The sequence below is a fragment of the Kogia breviceps genome, chromosome 3, assembly GCF_026419965.1.
Source record: "Kogia breviceps isolate mKogBre1 chromosome 3, mKogBre1 haplotype 1, whole genome shotgun sequence".
In the NCBI taxonomy this organism is placed as follows: domain Eukaryota; kingdom Metazoa; phylum Chordata; class Mammalia; order Artiodactyla; family Physeteridae; genus Kogia; species Kogia breviceps.
Window position 1 is genome coordinate 44,908,813 of NC_081312.1, and position 18,933 is coordinate 44,927,745.

General features: G+C 38.6%; 1 protein-coding gene across 1 annotated transcript in view; it reads right to left on the reverse strand.

The window, feature by feature from the left end:
- Window positions 1-209: 209 nt before the first annotated feature.
- PELI2 (pellino E3 ubiquitin protein ligase family member 2) overlaps window positions 210-18,933 on the reverse strand; it is a 203,036-nt gene continuing 184,312 nt past the window's right edge. The window contains exons 4-6 of the mRNA XM_059056499.2: window positions 16,830-17,027; window positions 15,111-15,299; window positions 210-1,573 (exon numbers count right to left, since the gene is read on the reverse strand). Coding sequence (XP_058912482.1) covers window positions 1,007-1,573; window positions 15,111-15,299; window positions 16,830-17,027 — 954 coding nt within the window. The 3' untranslated portion in view covers window positions 210-1,006. The remainder of the gene's footprint in view (window positions 1,574-15,110; window positions 15,300-16,829; window positions 17,028-18,933) is intronic.

The following is an 18,933-nucleotide window of genomic DNA, read 5'->3' on the forward strand; positions in this document are numbered from 1 at the left end:
TGAACAAAACTGACTGTATTGTTGTAATATGTTGCCTTTCAAGTTCAAGGAATTTTGTCTTTCTTAAGAAAAACTTAGGAAATTCCAACGAGTAGTTTTAAAAAGTAAAATCTTATTTTTAATCACTCTTAAATTATTCAGTAAGCAAGTAAACTTGATATTATATTACCTGGGCCATGTTTTCTGCTGCAATAATCACTCTCAGTTAATGAATTTTTAAGAGCAGCTACATTTTAATCAACCAAACAGTTCTGGCCATGCAAGATGAGAATCAGGGATAGACCATCTCCGACCAAAAATAACAAAAGGCAGACTAAAAAGTTAAGGGAAACTCTTTGTTTGAAATGCCAAGGTATTTGATGAATGTGTGTATAAAGTAATTAAATTCCACCGAAGGTTTTTTTAAAAAAACAAAACATGACAACATATGAATATTCCCTCCCCTCAAAAGAAAAGTCAGAGAAAAGCCCCAGATTTCAAAACAATCACCTGTGCCTAAGGTCTCCTGTCCCCCAACATCATCTTATAGAGCTGCCCCTTTGGTATCTGGTCAGATTCTAACCTGTATCAAGTATTTCCAGATACGGCATGTCTAACACCTATACCACACAGCACCGAAGTTTGCAGTTAAGAGCCAACAACTTCTGAGTAAATTTCTTCTACAGTTTTAAAATGGAATTTAAAGTCCTGTCCAAATTTAACAAAGAAAACTTGTTTTAAAAACCCCAAGGTTTTTAAAAGCATGGCATTTAAAATCCAATTGTTACAAAGATATTATGGTTTAATTAAGCAGACTTCAATGAGGAGGCTGCTATTTTGAGCATGCAACACACCACTGTTATCATCAATGCCTGGCATGTTTCATCACCACGCCCTTCTTTTTTCCCAGCCTCAGGACACGCCTCCCCTTAATGAACGGTATTATAAAAAGGTAAAATCTAGAGTTAGTGGCAAAATCTTCACAGTAACTTGTTAATAAAGTCGTCATCGATGGCTGTAAAGGGCATCAGTCAACTGGACCTTGGAAAATCAATTTGATGCAGTTCTGTTCCCCAAGCAGCTGCGTGGCACAGAAAGGGCAGGCGGCATGAAATGCGTGAGTCCCGTGAGGCAGCGGGATCTGAGACCAATATTTCGCAGACTTCTCTGAGCACACATGTCCACAAGGGGTGAAAGCATGGGTGGGCGGTCCCGCGTCTACATAAAAGCCCGCCTCGCAACCGAGCCAGAGCGGCACGTAGGGACCCACAGTCCTGCACATGGGACACTCCCTCTCATTGGCCTCCGTGTCGCTCCGATGGCCCCAGTTGTGGTAGCCGTGCACGTGCCCACAGCTGAGGTATGCCCAGGGCTGCTTCTCCTCCACCACCTCTTTCCTGTTGATGCTGGGGAAGGCCAAGGTGTTGAGCCCCACGGGACACTGTGGCCGGGCAGCGTTGATCTCCTGCCGCAGGGCTTCAATGTGCTTCTGGGTTGGGGTGTGAAAGAGGCCATCTGCTGTCCTCCAGAGCAGGGTGGCCCCGCACAGGTCGATGAGGGAGCCGTCCTGCAGGACGTTGGTCTCGCTTTCCACCTACAAGTTTGACAGACATGCCTTTTAAAAGCAAAATTTGACAAACCACACTAACGTTTTTGTCCTCTTAAAGATCATCTCCGTAGTCAACACAGGGGGGCAGTTTATCCCATAGCCTCCCTGCAAAACAGGACTGGGGGGGTAACTCACCCTCCCTGAGCTTCCCTTTCCTCATCTGAACACTGGATGTAAATCATGTATGTGAAACACACAAAGCCCTAAGCGCGGATACATTTACTTTATATGTTCAATTAATGTAGTGGTTATTTTAACAAACATCACAAATCTCCTTAGATTTTTACTTTTCCTCCTCAAGTCAACAACACAACTCCTCCGTGGTCTCGTAAGGGACAGGAGATGTCCAGCCAGTCCATCTGGTGAAGACGCATGCTCATTTTGACCAGAAGACCCCTGGCGGGGGGGGGCTGCAGTAAATACTACAGTGGTGCCAATGACTCCTGGTGACTTTCAGCTTCACACAATCTGTCATCTATCCTGCATTCCTAAGGTCTGGAGCAGAAGAGCTCACTGTGAGCTTTGGAACATCATTTAATCCCAGCTTACCCTTCCCCCTCCCCATGTCCTCAAGTCTATTCTCTACATCTGCGTCTTTATTTCTGTCCTGCCCCTAGAGACTGGCTGTGCTATGTACCAAGTGCTCACAAGACTGATTAACAGCTGACAAGCAGCACAGTTAGACGTGATCCGCAGGAGCCTGACCCCTGTCTCCGTGGGCCACCTGTGCTCTATGGATGCACTCAGGCGCACTGCCCTCTGGCATGTGCTATGAGTCACCTCTGCCTAGAATTCTCCATCCTGGCTCATCCAACCCCTAGTCTACCCCTAGTCCTGGCAAAGTCCCACTCATCACTCAGGGCTCACTTGGATGGCACTTTGCCTGGAAGTTGTCCTTTAATGACAACAGCGGTCCTTCCCCAAAAAAGTATCCAATACTGGTAGTTAGAAAAAGCTAAAATCCCAACAAAATGATAAATCTCAATACTTTACAGGAAAAACACGGTGACGGCTTTTTGAATAGCCTTTAAGTCACTGAAGCGCTCTCCTCGCCCCATTCCCACCCTGAACACCTCCTAGTCTCCTCCCTTCTCTTCCTGACCACAGGTAATTCTCAGGGGAGGTCTCATCTCTGCATAAACTTTGTAAGAAAAAAAACACTGTTGTGGTAGTAAGCTGGAGTTTAGGCTACGTTTTTCTTTGTTTTCCTTATGATTATTTTTATTCATTGCTTTTTCTTTATAAATATATTTTATTAAAATATACACATGCTCTTTTTATCTTATTCATGATTTCTAGATTGATTATATCATGGTCTGAGAATATAGTTCATATGATTTCAATCTTCTGAAATTTATTTTTGAATTTTTATTTTCTATTGGAGTATAGTTGATTAACAGTGTTGTGTTAGTTTCAGGTGTATGGCAGAGTGATTCAGTTATACATATATATGTATATATTCTTTTTCACATTCTTTTCCCATTTAGGTTATTACAGAATATTGAGCAGAGTTCCCTATGCTATACAGTAGGTCCATGTTGGTTACCTATTTTAAATATAATAGTGTGTATATGTCAATCCCAAACTCCCAATTTTTCCCTCTCTCTCACCTTTCCCCTTTGGTAACCATAAGTTTGTTTTCTAAGTCTGTGAGTCTGTTTCTGTTTTGGAAATATGCTCATTTTTATTATTATTTTTTAGATTCTTCACATAAGCGATACCATATGATATTTGTCTTTCTCTGTCTGACTTACTTCACTCAGTGTGATAATCTCCAGGTCCATCCATGTTGCTGAATATGGTATTATTTCATTCTTTTTAATGGCTGAGTACTATTCCATTGTATATATGTACCACATCTTTATCCATTCATCTATCGAAGGACATGAGCTGTTTGTAACTTTCAGAGATTAATCCCTTGTGGGTCGCATTGTTTGCAAATATTTTTTTCCCATTCTGTGGGTTGTCTTTTCATTTTGTTTATGGTTTCCTTTGCTGTGCAAAAGCTTTTGAGTTTAATTAGGTCCTGTTTGTTTATTTTTGTTTTTATTTTCATTACTCTAGGAGATGGGTCAAAAAAGATATTGCTGAGATTTATGTCAAAGATTGTTCTACCTATGTTTTCCTCTAAGAGTTTTATACTATCAGGTCTTACATTTAGGTCTTTAATCCATTTTGAGTTTATTTTTGTGTATGGTGTTAAAGAATGTTCTAATTTCATTATTTTACATGCAGCTCTCCAGTTTTCCCAACACCTCCATTGTATAGTTTTGTCTTCTTTGTCATAGATTGACCATAGGTGCGTGGGATTATTTCTGGGCTTTCTATCCTCTTCTATTGATCTATATTTGTTTTTGTGCCAGTACCACACAGTTTTGAGGACTGTAGCTTTGTAGTATAGTCTGAAGTCAGGGAGCCTGAATCCTTGAGCTCCGTTTTTCTTTCTCAAGATTGCTTTGGTTTTCGGAGTCTTTTGTGTCTCCTCCATACAATTAAAAATGTTTTGTTCTAGTTCTGTGAAAAATGCCATGGGTAATTTGCTAGGGATTGCACTGAATCTGTAGATTGCCTTGGGTAGTATAGTCATTTTCACAATATTGATTCTTCCAATCCAAGAATATGGTATGTTTTTCCATCTGTTTGGGTCATCTTTGTTTTCTTTCATCAGAGTCTTACAGTTTTCTGAGTAAAGGTCTTTTGCTTCCTAGGTAAGTTTATTCCTAGGTATTTTATTTTTTGTTGTGATGGTACATGGGATTGTTTCTGTAATTTCTCTTTCTGATCTTTCATCGGTAGTGTATAGAAATGCAACAGATTTCTGTGTTCTAATTTTGTATCCAGCTACTTTACCAAATTCATTGATGACTTCTAGTAGTTTTCTGGTAGCATCTTTAGGATTTTCCATGTACAGCATCATGTCACTTGCAAACGGTGACAGTTTTACCTCTTCTTTTCCAATTTGGATTCCTTCTATTTTTTTTTCTTCTCTGATTGCCATGGCTATGAGTGCCAAAACTATGTTGAATAAAAGTGGCAAGAGTGGACATTGTGGACATCCCTGTCTTGTTCATGATCTTAGAGGAAATGCTTTCAGCTTTCACCATTGTTAGCTGTAGGTTTGTCACATATCACCTTTATTTTGTTGAGGTATATTCCTTCTGTGCCCACTCTCTAAAGAGTTTTTATCTGAAATGGATGTTGAATTTTGTAAAAAGTTTTTTCCACATATATTGATATCATCATGTGGTTTTTATTCTCCAATTTGTTGATGTGGTGTACCACACTGATTGATTTGCAGATATTGAAAAATCCTTGCACCCCTGGGATAAATCCCACTTGATCATTGTTGTATGATCCTTTTAATATATCGTTGGAGTGGGTCTGCTAGTATTTTGTTGAGGATTTTTGCATCTAAGTTGATCAGTGATATTGGTCTGTAATTTTCTTTCTTTGTGTGGGATATCTTTGTCTGGTTCTGTATCAGGGTGATGGTGGCCTCAGAGAATGACTTTGGGAGTGTTCCTTCCTCTGCAATTTTTTGGAATAGTTTCAGAAGGATAGGTGTTAACTCTTCCCTAAATTGTTTGGTAGAATTCACCTGTGAAGCCATCTGGTCCTGGAATTTTGCTTGTTGTAAGTTTCTAAATGACTGATTCAATTTCAGCACTGGTAATTTTTGTGTTCATATTTTCTATTTCTTCCTGGTTCAGTCTTGGGAGAGTATACCTTTCTAAGAATTTGTCCATTTCTTCTAGGTTGTCCATTTGGTTGGTGTATAGCTGCTTGTAGTAGTCTCTTATGATCCTTGTGTTTCTGTGGTGTTGGCTGTAACTTCTCCATTTTCATTTCTAATTTTATTGATTTGGGCCCTCTCCCTCTTTTTCTTGAAGAGTTTGGCTAAAAAAGTTTATCAGTTTTGTTTATCTTCTCCAAGAACCAGCTTTTAGTTTCATTGCTCTTTTCTATTGTTTACATCATCTCTATTTCATTTATTTCTGCTCTGATCTTTCTTTCATTCTACTAACTTTGGGTTTTGTTTGTTTTTCTTTCTCTACTTGCTTTAGGTGTGAGGTTTGGTTATTTGAGACTTTTCTTGTTTCCTGAGGCAAGAGTGTATTGCTATAGACTTCCCTCTTAGAACTACTTTTGCTGCATCCCATAGGTGTTGGATCATCGTGTTTTCGTTGTCATTTGTCTCCAGGTATTTTTTTTTTTAAACATCTTTATTGGAGTATAATTGCTTTACAATGGTGTGTTAGTTTCTGCTTTATAACAAAGTGAATCAGTTAAACATATACATATGTTCCCATATCTCTTCCCTCTTGTGTCTCCCTCCTTCCCACCCTCCCTATCCCACCCCTCTAGGTGGTCACACACCACCTAGCTAATCTCCCTGTGCCATGTGGCTGCTTCCCACTAGCTATCCACCCTATGTTTGGTAGTGTATATATGTCCATGCCACTCTCTCACTTTGTCACAGCTTACCCTTCCCCCTCCCCATATCCTCAAGTCCATGCTCAAGTAGGTCTGTGTTTTATTCCCATCCTACCCCTAGTCTCTTCATGACATTTTTTTCCTTAGATTCCATATATATGTGTTAGCATACGGTATTTGTTGTTCTCCTTCTGACTTACTTTACTCTGTATGACAGACTCCAGGTCCATCCACCTCACTACAAATAACTCGGTTTCATTTCTTTTTATGGCTGAGTAATATTCCATTGTATATATGTGCCACATCTTCTTTACCCATTCATCTGTTGATGACACTTAGGTTGCTTCCATGTCCTGGCTATTGTAAATAGAGCTGCAATGAACATTTTGGTACATGACTCTTTTTGAATTATGGTTTTCTCAGGGTATGGGCATATGCCCAGTAGTGGGATTGCTGGGTCATATGGTAGTTCTAATTGTAGTTGTTTAAGGAAACTCCATACTGTTCTCCATAGCGGCTGTATCAATTTACATTCCCACTAGCAGTGCAAGAGTGTTCCCTTTTCTCCACACCCTCTCCAGCATTTATTGTTTCTAGAGTTTTTGATGATGGCCATTCTGACCGGTGTGAGATGATATTTCTTTGTAGTTTTGATTTGCATTTCTCTAATGATTAATGATGCTGAGCATTCTTTCATGTGTTTGTTGGCAATCTGTATATCTTTGGAGAAATGTCTATTTAGGTCTTCTCCCCACTTTTGGATTGGGTTGTTTGTTTTTTTGTTATTGAGCTGCATGAGTTGCTTATAAATTTTGGATATTCATCCTTTGTCAGTTGCTTCATTTGCAATTATTTTCTCCCATTCTGAGCGTTGTCTTTTGGTCTTGTTTATGGTAGCCTTTGCTGTGCAAAAGCTTTTGAGTTTCATTAGGTCCCATTTGTTCATTTTTGTTTTTATTTCCATTTCTCTAGGAGGTGGGTCAAAAAGGATCTTGCTGTGATTTATGTCATAGAATGTTCTGCCTATGTTTTCCTCTAAGAGTTTGATAGTGTCTGGCCTTATATTTAGGTCTTTAACCCATTTTGAGTTTATTTTTGTGTGTGGTGTTAGGGAGTGTTCTAATTTCATACTTTTACATGTACCTGTCCAGTGTTCCCAGCACCACTTATTGAAGAGGCTGTCTTTTCTCCACTGTATATTCTTGACACCTTTATCAAAGATAAGGTGACCATATGTGTTTGGGTTTATCTCTGGGCTTTCTATCCTGTTCCATTGAGCTACATTTCTGTTTTTGTGCCAGTACCATACTCTCTTGACTACTGTAGCTTTGTAGTATAGTCTGAAGTCAGGGAGCCTGATTCCACCAGCTCCATTTTTCATTCTCAAGGTTGCTTTGGCTATTCGGGGTCTTTTGTGTTTCCATACAAATTGTGAAATGTTTTGTTCTAGTTCTGTAAAAAATGCCAGTGGTAATTTGATAGGGATTGCATTGAATCTGTAGATTGCTTTGGGTACTAGAGTCATTTTCACAATGTTGATTCTTCCAATCCAAGAACATGGTATATCCCTCCATCTATTTGTATCATCTTTAATTTCTTTCATCAGTGTCTTATAATTTTCTGCATACAGGTCTTTTGTCTCCTTAGGTAGGTTTATTCCTAGATATTTTATTCTTTTTGTTGCATTGGTAAATGGGAGTGTTTTCCTAACCTCTCTCATATTTTTCATCATTAGTGTATAAGAATGCCAGAGATTTTTGTGCATTAATTTTGTATCCTGCTACTTTACCAAATTCATTGATTAGATCTAGTAGTTTTCCAGTGGCATCTTTAGGATTCTCTATGTATAGTATCATGTCCTCAGCAAACAGTCACAGCTTTACTTCTTTTCCTATTTGGATTCCTTTTATTTCTTTTTCCTCTCTGATTGCTGTGGCTAGAAATGCCAAAACTATGTTGAATAAGAGAGGTAAGAATGAGCATCCTTGTCTTGTTCCTGATCTTAGTGGAAATGGTTTCATTGAGAACGATGTTGGCTGTGGGTTTGTCATATATTGCCTTTATTATATTGAGGAAAGTTCCCTCTATGCCTACTTTCTACAGGGTTTTTATCATAAATGGGTGTTGAATTTTGTCAAAAGCTTTCTCTGCATCTATTGAGATGATCATGTGGTTTTTCTCCTTCAGTTTGTTGATATGGTGTATCATGTTGATTGATTTGCATATATTGAAGAATCCTTGCATTCCTGGAATAAACCTCACTCCTCACTTGATCATGGTGTATGATCCTTTTAATGTGCTGTTGGATTCTGTTTGCTAGTATTTTGTTGAGGATTTTTGCATCTATGTTCATCAGTGATATTGGCCTGTAGTTTTCTTTCTTTGTGACATCTTTGTCTGGTTTTGGTGTCACGGTGATGGTAGCCTCATAGAATGAGTTTGGGAGTGTTCCTCCCTCTGCTATCTTTTGGAAGAGCTTGAGAAGGATAGGTGTTAGCTCTTCTGTAAATGTTTGATAGAATTCGCCTGTGAAGCCATCTGGTCCTGGGCTTTTGTTTGTTGGAAGATTTTTAATCAGTTTCAACTTCAGTGCTTGTGATTGGTGTGTTCATATTTTCTATTTCTTCCTGGTTCAGTTTCGGCAGGTTGTGCATTTCTACGAATTTGTCCATTTCTTCCAGGTTGTCCATTTTATTGGCATAGAGTTGCTTGTAGTTCTCTCTCATGATCCTTTGTATTTCTGCAGTGTCAGTTGTTACTTCTCCTTTATCATTTCTAATTCTATTGAGTCTTCTCCCTATTTTTCTTGATGAGTCTGGATAATGGTTTATCAATTTTTTTTATCTTCTCAAAGAACCAGATTTTAGTTTTACTGATCTTTGCTATTGTTTCCTTCATTTCTTTTTCATTTATTTCTGATCTGATCTTTATGATTTCTTTCCTTCTGCTAAATTTCGTGTTTTTCTGTTCTTCTTTTTCTAATTGCTTTAGGTGCAAAGTTAGGTTGTTTATTCGAGATGTTTCCTGATTCTTAAGGTATGATTGTATTGCTATAAACTTCCCTCTTAGAACTGCTTTTGCTGCATCCCATAGGTTTTGGGTTGTCATGTCTCCACTGTCATTTGTTTCTAGGTATTTTTTGATTTCCTCTTTCATTTCTTCAATGATCACTTCATTATTAAGTAGTGTATTGTTTAGCCTCCATGTGTTTGTATTTTTTACAGATCTTTTCCTGTAATTGATATCTAGTCTCATAGTGTTGTGGTCGGAAAAGATACTTGATACAGTTTCAATTTTCTTAAATTTACCAAGGCTAGATTTGTGACCCAAGATATGATCTATCCTGGAGAATGTTCCATGAGCACTTGAGAAAAATGTGTATTCTGTTGTTTTTGGATGGAATGTCCTATAAATATAAATTAAGTCCATCTTGTTTAATGTATCATTTAAAACTTCTGTTTCCTTAGTTATTTCCATTTTGGATGATCTGTCCATTGGTGAAAGTGGGGTGTTAAAGTCCCCTACTATGATTGTGTTACTGTTGATTTCCCCTTTTATGGCTGTTAGTATTTGCCTTATGTATTGACGTGCTCCTACGTTGGGTGCATAAATATTTTCAATTGTTATATCTTCTTCATGGATCATTCCCTTGATCATTATGTAGTGTCTTTCTTTGTCTCTTATAATAGTCTTTATAAAGTCTATTTTGTCTGATATGAGAATTGCTACTCCAGCTTTCTTCTGATTTCCATTTGCATGGAATATCTTTTTCCATCCCCTCACTTTCAGTGTGTATGTGTCCCTAAGCCTGAAGTGGGTCTCTTGTAGACAGCATATATATGGGTCTTGTTTTTGTATCCATTCAGCCAGTCTGTGTCTTTTGGTGGGAGCATTTAATCCATTTACATTTAAGGTAATTATCGATATGTATGTTCCTATTACCATTTACTTAGTTGTTTCGAGTTTGTTCTTGTAGGTCTTTTCCTTCTCTTGTGTTTCTTGCCTAGAGAAGTTCCTTTTGGTTGAAGTGTCTTTTGGTTGAAGCAGTTAATCTGTTTATGTTTAAGGTAATTATTGATATGTATATTCCTACTACCATTTTTTTAGTTGCTTTCGATTTGTTTTTGTAGGTTTTTTTTCTCCTCTTCCTCTTTTGTACGCTTCTCTTGTGATTTGATGACTAACTTTAATGCTCTGTTTGGATCTCTTTTTCTTTTTTGTGTATCTACTGTAGATTTACCATGATGGCAGTCTATAAACAAGAGTGTTTTTAATTTCAAATACAGCTTATATATAAACAAGATTCTTTTAATTTCAAATGCATTTCCAGTGTCCTGCATTTGTACACTCCTCATGATTGCTGGTTTTGATATCATATTTGTGTGCGGATGATTTCCTACCTTTACCAGTGAGCTTTTCCATTCATAATTTTCTTTTTTCTAGTTGTGGCCTTTTATTTTTTTCTGCCTAGAGAAGTTCCTTTAGCATTTGTTGCAAAGCTGGTCTGGTGATGCTGAATTCTTTTAGCTTCTGCTTGTCTGTAAATCTTCTGATTTCTCCATTTAATCTTAATGAGAGCTTTGCTGGGTAGAGTATTCTTGGTTGTAGGTTCTTCCCTTTCATCAGTTTAAATATATCATTGTACTCCCTTCTGGCCTGTAGAGTTTCTGCTGAAAAACCAGATGATAACCTTACGGCATATCCCTTGTATGTTATTTGTTGCTTTTCCCTTGTTGCTTTCAGTATTTTTTCTTTGTCTTTAACTTTTGTCAGTTTGATTACTATGTGTCTTGGCATGTTCCTCCTTGGCTTTATCCTGCCTGGGACTCTCTGCACTTCCTGGACTTGGGTGTTTGATTCCTTTCCCATGTTAGGGAAGTTTTCAGCTATTATCTCTTCAAATATTTTCTCAGGTCCTTTCTCTCTCTTCTCCATCTGGAACCCTTATAATGTGAATGTTGCTGTGTTTAATTTCATCCCAGAGGCCTCTTAGACTGTCCTCATTTCTTTTCATTTTATTCCATGGCAGTGATTTCCATCATGCTGTCTTCCAGTTCACTTATCTCTTCTTATGCCTCATTTATTCTGCTATTGATTCCGTCTAGTATATTTTTCAGTTCTGTTATCGTATTGCTCACCTCCTTCTGTTTGTTCTTTAGTTTGTCTAGGTCTTTGTTGAACATTTCTTGTATCTTCTTGGTGTGTGACTCCATTCTTTTTCTAAGATCTTGGATCATCTTTACTATCATTACTCTGAATTATATTTGGGGTAGATTGCCTATCTCCACTTCATTTAGTTATTCTTCTTGGGTTTCTTCTTGTTCCTTTTTCTGGGACATATTCCTCTGGCATCTCATTCTGTGTAATGTTTTTGTGATTGCAGTTTCCATCCTGCAGGGTGCAGGGTTGTAAGTTTTCTTCTGCTGTCTGCCTCCTGGTAGATGAGGCTGGCCTAAGAGGCTTGTGCAGGCTTCCTGGTGGTAGGGACTGGTTCCTGCCCACTGATGGATGGAGCTGGGTTTTGTACGTGTGGTGGGCAGGGCTGTGTCAGGGGGTGTGTTTAGCATGCAGCTGTGTGCTCAGGAAGACTTTCAGCAGCCTGTTTGCTGATGGCTGGGGCTGTGTTCCTGCTCTATTGGTTGTTTGGCCTGAATCCCAGCACTGGAGCTTACAAGGCTATTGGGTGGGGCTAGGACTTGGTGAGGAAATGGTGGCCTCCAGGAGGGCTCACGCTAATGAGTACTCCTCAGAACTACCACTGCCAGTGTCTGTCACTGCAGTGAGCGACAGCCACCCCTGCCTACACAGGAAATCCCCCAATACCAGCAGGTAGGTCTGGTCAGGCTCTTATGAAGTCACTCCTTTTTCCCCTGACTCCTGGTGTGCATGAGACCTTGTGTGTGCCCTCCAAGAGTGAAGTTTCTGTTTCCCCCATTCCTTTGGAATTCCTGAAATCAAACCCCTTCAAAACCAGATGCTCTGGGGTCTCCTCCTCCCATTTCCTGACCCCCAGGCTGGCGCTCAGAACTTTCACTCCCATGGGAGAACCTCTGCAATGTAATTATTTTCTAGTTTGTGGGTCATCCATATGGTGGGTATGGGATTTGATTTTCTCATTATTGCTCCCCTCCTACCATCCCATTGTGGCTTCTTCTTTGTCTTTGGAGGTAGGATATCTTTTTTGGTAGGTTCCAGTGTTTTTTTTGTTGATGGTTGTTCAACAGTTAGTTAGTTGTGATTTTTATGTTTTCATAAGAAGAGGTGAGCTCACATTCTTCTACTCTGCCATCTTATCTCTGCTCCCTGGGCCATGTTGTTAAACTACCTTCCTTTTCCTTCCTGTAGGGCAGTTCTTGGTAAACAACATCTTATAAATTTTGAGTCTATGGTCTTCTATATACTCTTGACTCCCATGTCTAGGATAGGTGTCCCTCTGAGGGACTCCAGTGCCTTTCAGTACTTTCTCTATGACTGTGCTTATCACACAATATCCTAATGATTTGAGGTCTTGCCTGTAACCTTTTCCAGACTCTACAATTTGAGGGCAGAGCCCTGGACATTCTGGTCACTGCCAGATTTCCAGTTCCTAGCTCCTGCTTAATCATGGCAACCAATTATGGACTGTTCCTGGGTACAGCACTGCTCCAATCTTACTCATTCTCACAGTAATCCTAAAGGATATATACTAGCATTATTCTGGTTACCTGGATGTGAGGCCAGGTACAGAGAGGTCACGTCACTGACTCAAGACTGCAGATCTACTAAGTGGTAGACCAGGACTTGGACCTATGGCCTGATCTCAGAACCACTAATACACAGTGGCTGCTCAAACAGTAGCCTGTTTTCCTTCTTAGCTGTTATTTTTATGTGCTCTTTCTATCTGTGAACAAAATACATGAACCAGAGTTGATAAGAAACTCATCCTGTGATGTGCTGTCCTGGACCGAGTGTATGCTTTCTACCTGCCCAGGGAGGCAATGCTCTGGTGATGGTGAGAGCCAGGTGTGACTCCCCATATGATGGTACCGAGTAGAAGCCAGGAGTTCAGGCTTTAAAGCAGGAGGACCTGTGTTTCAATCCCATCTGCTGCTACCTTCTAACTCTGTGACTGGGCATTATTTAACCTCTCTATGCTACGCCTTCCTCATCCATAAGATGGGGATAATTCCACTTCTCTGACAAGGCTGATGTGCAGATTAAATGAGCTAATGTCTCTGAAATGTTAATGCAGTGTCTGTGCTCAGCAAAATACACCGACTTCTTACTATTGCTGTTATAATGATGCCCTACTTAGGGCAACCTAGCCCAGTTTTGTATAAAATTATCCTATGATCAGAAACACAAAGTTATTTGGAAAAACAGCCTTCACATTCTCTTCCCTATTTACAATCTCTTGGAAAGTGTTTAAACAAAGTTTATTGAATTTGTTTGGCTTTCTTAGAAAATGCTTTTCATATTTACTCAGCCATGATGCTCAAGATTGGGCCTTATCATAAAAGGCAGAAGCTATACCTGCAGCTGAATAATGGCATAAACTAGGAATAAAAATAACAATTCCCGAAAAACAAACATCCAGTAGAGAATAGCAAACCAGGTTAGTAAAATAGTCCCCCACCTTCTTTTTCCATCTTAGGAATATTCGGTTATCATCCTGCTCTCTGAAAAAATGCTAGATCACATCTTCTACTCCCTATATTTTTTATCTGGTGGTTTGGAAGAAAATATTTGTTCTCTCTTGTTCTAGCTTCTACTTAACAATTAATAAAATTTCCACTCCAGTACTTTCAATTAAGAACCTTTTAGTGCTGTGCCCCATGCCTATGGCAAGATCAGAAACCCAAAGCCTCCTATTTTTCTTTTTAAAAAATCTTTATTGGAGTGTAATTGCTTTACAATGTTGTGTTAGTTTCTGCTGTATAACAAAGTGAATCAGCTACACCTACACTTATATCCCCATATCTCCTCCCTCTTGCGTTTCCCTCCCACCCTCCCTATCCCACCCCTCTGGTGGTCACAAAGCACTGAGCTGATCTCCCTGTTCAACGCACCTACTTCCCACTAGCTGTTTTACATTTGGTAGTGTATATATGTCAATGCTACTCTCTCACTTCATCCCAGCTTACCCCTTTCCCCTCCCCATGCCCTCAAGTCCATTCTCTCCTTCTGTGTCTTTATTCCTGTCCTGTTCCTAGGTTCATCAGAACCATTTTTTAAGATTCCATATATCTGTGTTAGCATACAGTATTTATTTTTCTCTTTCTGACTTACTTCACTCTGTGTGACAGACTCTACGTCCATCCACCTCACTACAAATAACTCAATTTCGTTTCTTTTTATGGCTGAGTAATATTCCATTGTATATATGTGCCACATCTTCTTTATCCATTCATCTGTCGATGGACACTTAGGTTGCAAAGCCTCTTATTTAAGTTATTAAAATTATTCTCCGTTGAAGAAAGGGTTAAAAACCCAATAGCTTTAGGGCATTTGGGATAAGTAGTAATATTTATAGAAAAAATATAAACATGCCAAGTCAATGTACTATACAAACTATTTCAAGTAAAAAACTGTAACTATGACTTTGGTGAATCATATAGGGAATTATATATTAATTTCTTACTATTAACCCCAGAAAAAAATAAAAGCTAACTTAATTATCTTTTAGTCCCAGAAAGTCTAGTAAATAATTCTGTAATTCACAATTTTTACTAATTAGTCTTAGACTTCTCAGTAGTTTTCCAAATTAGTAAAGTTTTACACTAAAAATAAGTTTATTCTTAAAGTGAATTTAAGCAGAAACCTGTGGTGAAGTATATTAATAAGATTATGCTCTTAAGATAGTTAGGAGCAAAAGATAATTTTCTTCCACTATTGGAAAAGCTTAATCATGAAAGGGAAGAAGGCTATTTCCCTCTTACTTTTGGAGGTGCAGAAAATTCTTGTTCTCCTGGGTCAATGGTACGCAGCTCTAAGACCTGTACAAAGATTTTGAATTTCAGGGGAGGAAAATGATAGCTTTCGAGTTAGGTGTAGTTTGTAGTTGAGTTAGTTTGTAGTTTCACGCATCATTTGCATGAAGTCCACTCACCAGCTTTCCCCTTTGCTGCGCAGACCTGGTCTCTCGCAAGGTGTACACGTCTCCACAGACGGAGATCTCGCGCCAGACCCCAGGCTGGGACTCCTCAGTGAAGCCCCCTCTCGGATGCATCACCAGGACACCATTGGTCGTGAGCCCATCCATGTGGCCATCGGGGTTTTTCCACTTTGCCGCCTTTTCCTGGAGAGCATACCACAGAAAAGATTATGTTCAACACAAAAAGATTCTAGAATCTCTTTAAAATATTGGGTAAGGGCAGAGGGGAGGAAAGTGAGGAATTTTCATTTTCTACTTAAAGCTAATAATCAGAAGGATAAAAAATGCAGTTAGTCTGACAAAATGAAAGAAGTGCAAAAATAGATGAATGATTCATCGTTGGAGACATATTTACCTTGGGCACTTAAAACCTGATGCCTGGACCTCTCCCTCACAGATTCTTGTTCAAACCACCCCCCGCCCCCAGGTGATTCCAGGAATCCAGTATGTATTCTTCAATTCTGTTTGTGCAGTGCTTTCATCCTGTTATCTAAAAATGCTTTGTATGAACTCATTATCAGGGAAGTACTAGAAGGAAGAGAAAAAAATTTTTATGAAACAAAATTTCAAAATACATTAAGCCAACAAGTTGTGGCCACTACGTTCTGTTTTCATACGAATCAGTGTTGTATCATCAAGGGTGGAATGCACAAGCGGCTGGATGTAACGGCAGGACAGATGCTCTTAGATGCCTGGCCAGTGATTTCTTTTTCTTCCCTGGGGACAGAGCCAGATATTGCCCACATGACTTGGGTAAATCTGATTAGGATAAGCCAGTTATGACTGGTTTAGGGGTGGGCCTGTGACTGAGTTCTGGCCAGTGAGGCCTCAGTGAGTCCTTCTGGGAAGCTTCCTGGAAAGGTTTCTTGGCTCTTTAAAAGAGACGAGGAAGAAACCGTGCCTTTGCTGCCCTTCTTCAGCGGGAAGCTGTCATGCTGCGGGGGGGCTGGTGGAAGTGCAGGAGCCATCCCACGCCGCCAGGACCTCGCCTGAGGGAGCTGATGTGCCCAGAGGCAGAGGGCAAGACGGAGTGAACCTGGCTCCCCAGATGTCACAGAACACTGCATCAACCAAGCCTGAAGCTGGCCTTCCTGGGCGCTTCTTGCAACATGATACATTTTTATTACCATTTTAGGCCATTTTAAAGTGAGGTGTTTTTTTTCCCCCTGCAAAAATATCCTGATTCAAAAAGGGGACTATATTAAAACTGGATATTCACTAAAACTGTGGGGTTTTATTTACATGGACATTCTATGAAGGGAGATAGTTTTAGTCTGTTTTGTTCTTTGTGATATCACATCTATAACACCCAATATGGAACAAAACAATACATAACAATTTTTTGAATGAATAAAGGAATAACATTTTCTTTTGCACCCCAGTTATCTAGATCTGACCGTTTTCCTTCTGAAATAAATACATTATGTATGTTAATATACATGCTTTTATAAAGTAATTACTGTACATATTATAGTTAATATAGCAAATATAACAAATAACAAGTAATGACAATTATTTTCAGATTTTTAATAATAGCTTTTCAAACTGGCTACATGAAAACTAAAATCTCACCAGAAGCACTGTGCAAGGCAAATTTTTTGGCCACAATTAAATGTTATATATGATAATAATGGGTGTTTTTCTAGAAACAATGTACTGATTAGTAGTACTTACGCCAAGAAATATGTTTTTGGAAGAGTCGAATCCGGCTGCGAATATTCGTGCTGTGTAAGGTTCATTCCTGTCACAGACTATCCTGCAGGCAAACCTGGATATGGTGCTTTGTGTAATTTGCGCTTCATCATTGTTCTGACTGCCAGAAATTGTGTCTGTAACGACGAAGTCAATAGGGCTTTCTGTTGATCTGCCCACCTAAATAAATCAAATTATACTCATGATCTACTTGAAAAATATGATGTCACCATTTTCATCACATGAAATGAGTGTTCAGGATCCTTTAACATTCATTATCGCTACAATGAAGGTCAGAATTTAATGAAAAAATCTTTAGTCTGCTCCTTTTCTTGTTTAAGGGAGATGTTATGGTAACCAACCATAAGACGTTAAATGTTAAGAAAAACTCAATTTTCTATTCTAGAGGAAAATAGATCTCACTCCAAACAGGTTTCTGATCAGGTAGAAACATTACTTACTACTTTCATAGAAAATCATTCTTTTTTTTTCTCTTGTATTTCCAGGTGGGAAAAAAACCCAAGATTTTAAAGGAAGCCAGCAAACAAAAGCTCTATTTCTCCCACTCTTGCCCAGCTCCAGGGACTGGTTTTCCACAGTAAGTGAATCCACCAATGACTCATGGCACAGAGGGAGAACAAGCCCTACCTCAGACATGAGACCCAATGCCTATTTCTGTCACTCAGCATAAATGAGAGTGATGTAAAGGGCTATACCGGTCAGCTCAAAGTTTGAGATGCAGTCATATGAAAGATTTAAAAAGCTGATCCTAACATTTCAATTTTGGAGTTTTAAAAAACTCCTGGGAAAGTCTAAAAAGTGGCCAATAATATTTTATTGGCTTACTTTCCTTGGTAAGTTTAAATGCTGCCAGAAAGGATATATTTCATTAGCATGATCTTAGAGTTCTAACAAAGCTTTTCATATTCACTAAATCCAAATAAGACAGGTACTGCTGTGTCCTGTGAACTGGGAAGTATTTGTTTACAGGTAAGGAAATCCTGACGACAAAACATTAAACCTTCTATGTAATGATGTTCTATAAATCTCTAACTAGGGAAACTGATAAATGTTATATATGCCAAAGATATATCTTAAACTAAAATAATTTATATGTAAACAAATCATTTCTTGTTAAATATGATATTAATGTTCTCTCCTAACAACAGTGACTTTGATTCTGAATTGTCAATGGAAGGAACACACAGAAAGAACCCCCAGTGTGTATGCATAAGGCCTCCAAAGTCAATTTCCCAGGTATCTTTATCCTGATCTCAAAATTCTGTCTAAAACATAAGCACCGTAATACTCTTTTTGTCCAAATGAATAAAGGTGAAATAAATATAACAAAATGTATATATCTTGCATTATTTAGGTCTGCTTGCTTTGGAACAATATTAAATTTCTTTTGTAAATCTCACATATACATTTTCATGCATAGACTATCTCTGTTAAACCAACAGACAACAGACATCTATTTCTCTTGTTTTTTACAACCCTTAATTTCTTGTCCTAATGAAATGTGCCTGGAATAAACTAAACCACTGGGTTCACTGAAACTTATCACCTTGAATAGATGCGTATTTCCTGAACATACAGGTTTAGAAAACATGTAACTTGTTTAAAAAATGCAACATAAAACCTGAATTAGAGAGATTATAAAATCATATCACACGATTCATCTTTCTAAAGTTGCAGAATCTTCCCTCATTTAAAAGCTGGATGTGTAACAGAAGCTCTACTGATTCAGACTGCTGAATGTTTTTAAGCCTTTTTTTAAAGCTACTCTCTTTTTCAAGTATATAATACAGTATTATTAACTACAATCACCATGCTGTATATTAAATCCCAGAACTTACTCATTTTACAGCCAGAAGTTTGTACTGTTCGATCAATATCTCCCCAATTCCATGCGCCCCCCTACCCTCTCCAGCCCCTGGTAACTACCATTTTACTCTGTTTTTATGATTTTGATTTTTTTTTTTAGAATCTACATGTGAGTGATATTACACATCTCTCTTTTTCTGTTTGATTTATTTCACTTTAGACTTTTTTTTTAATTAGAAAAGTAAGATACTCTGCAAAA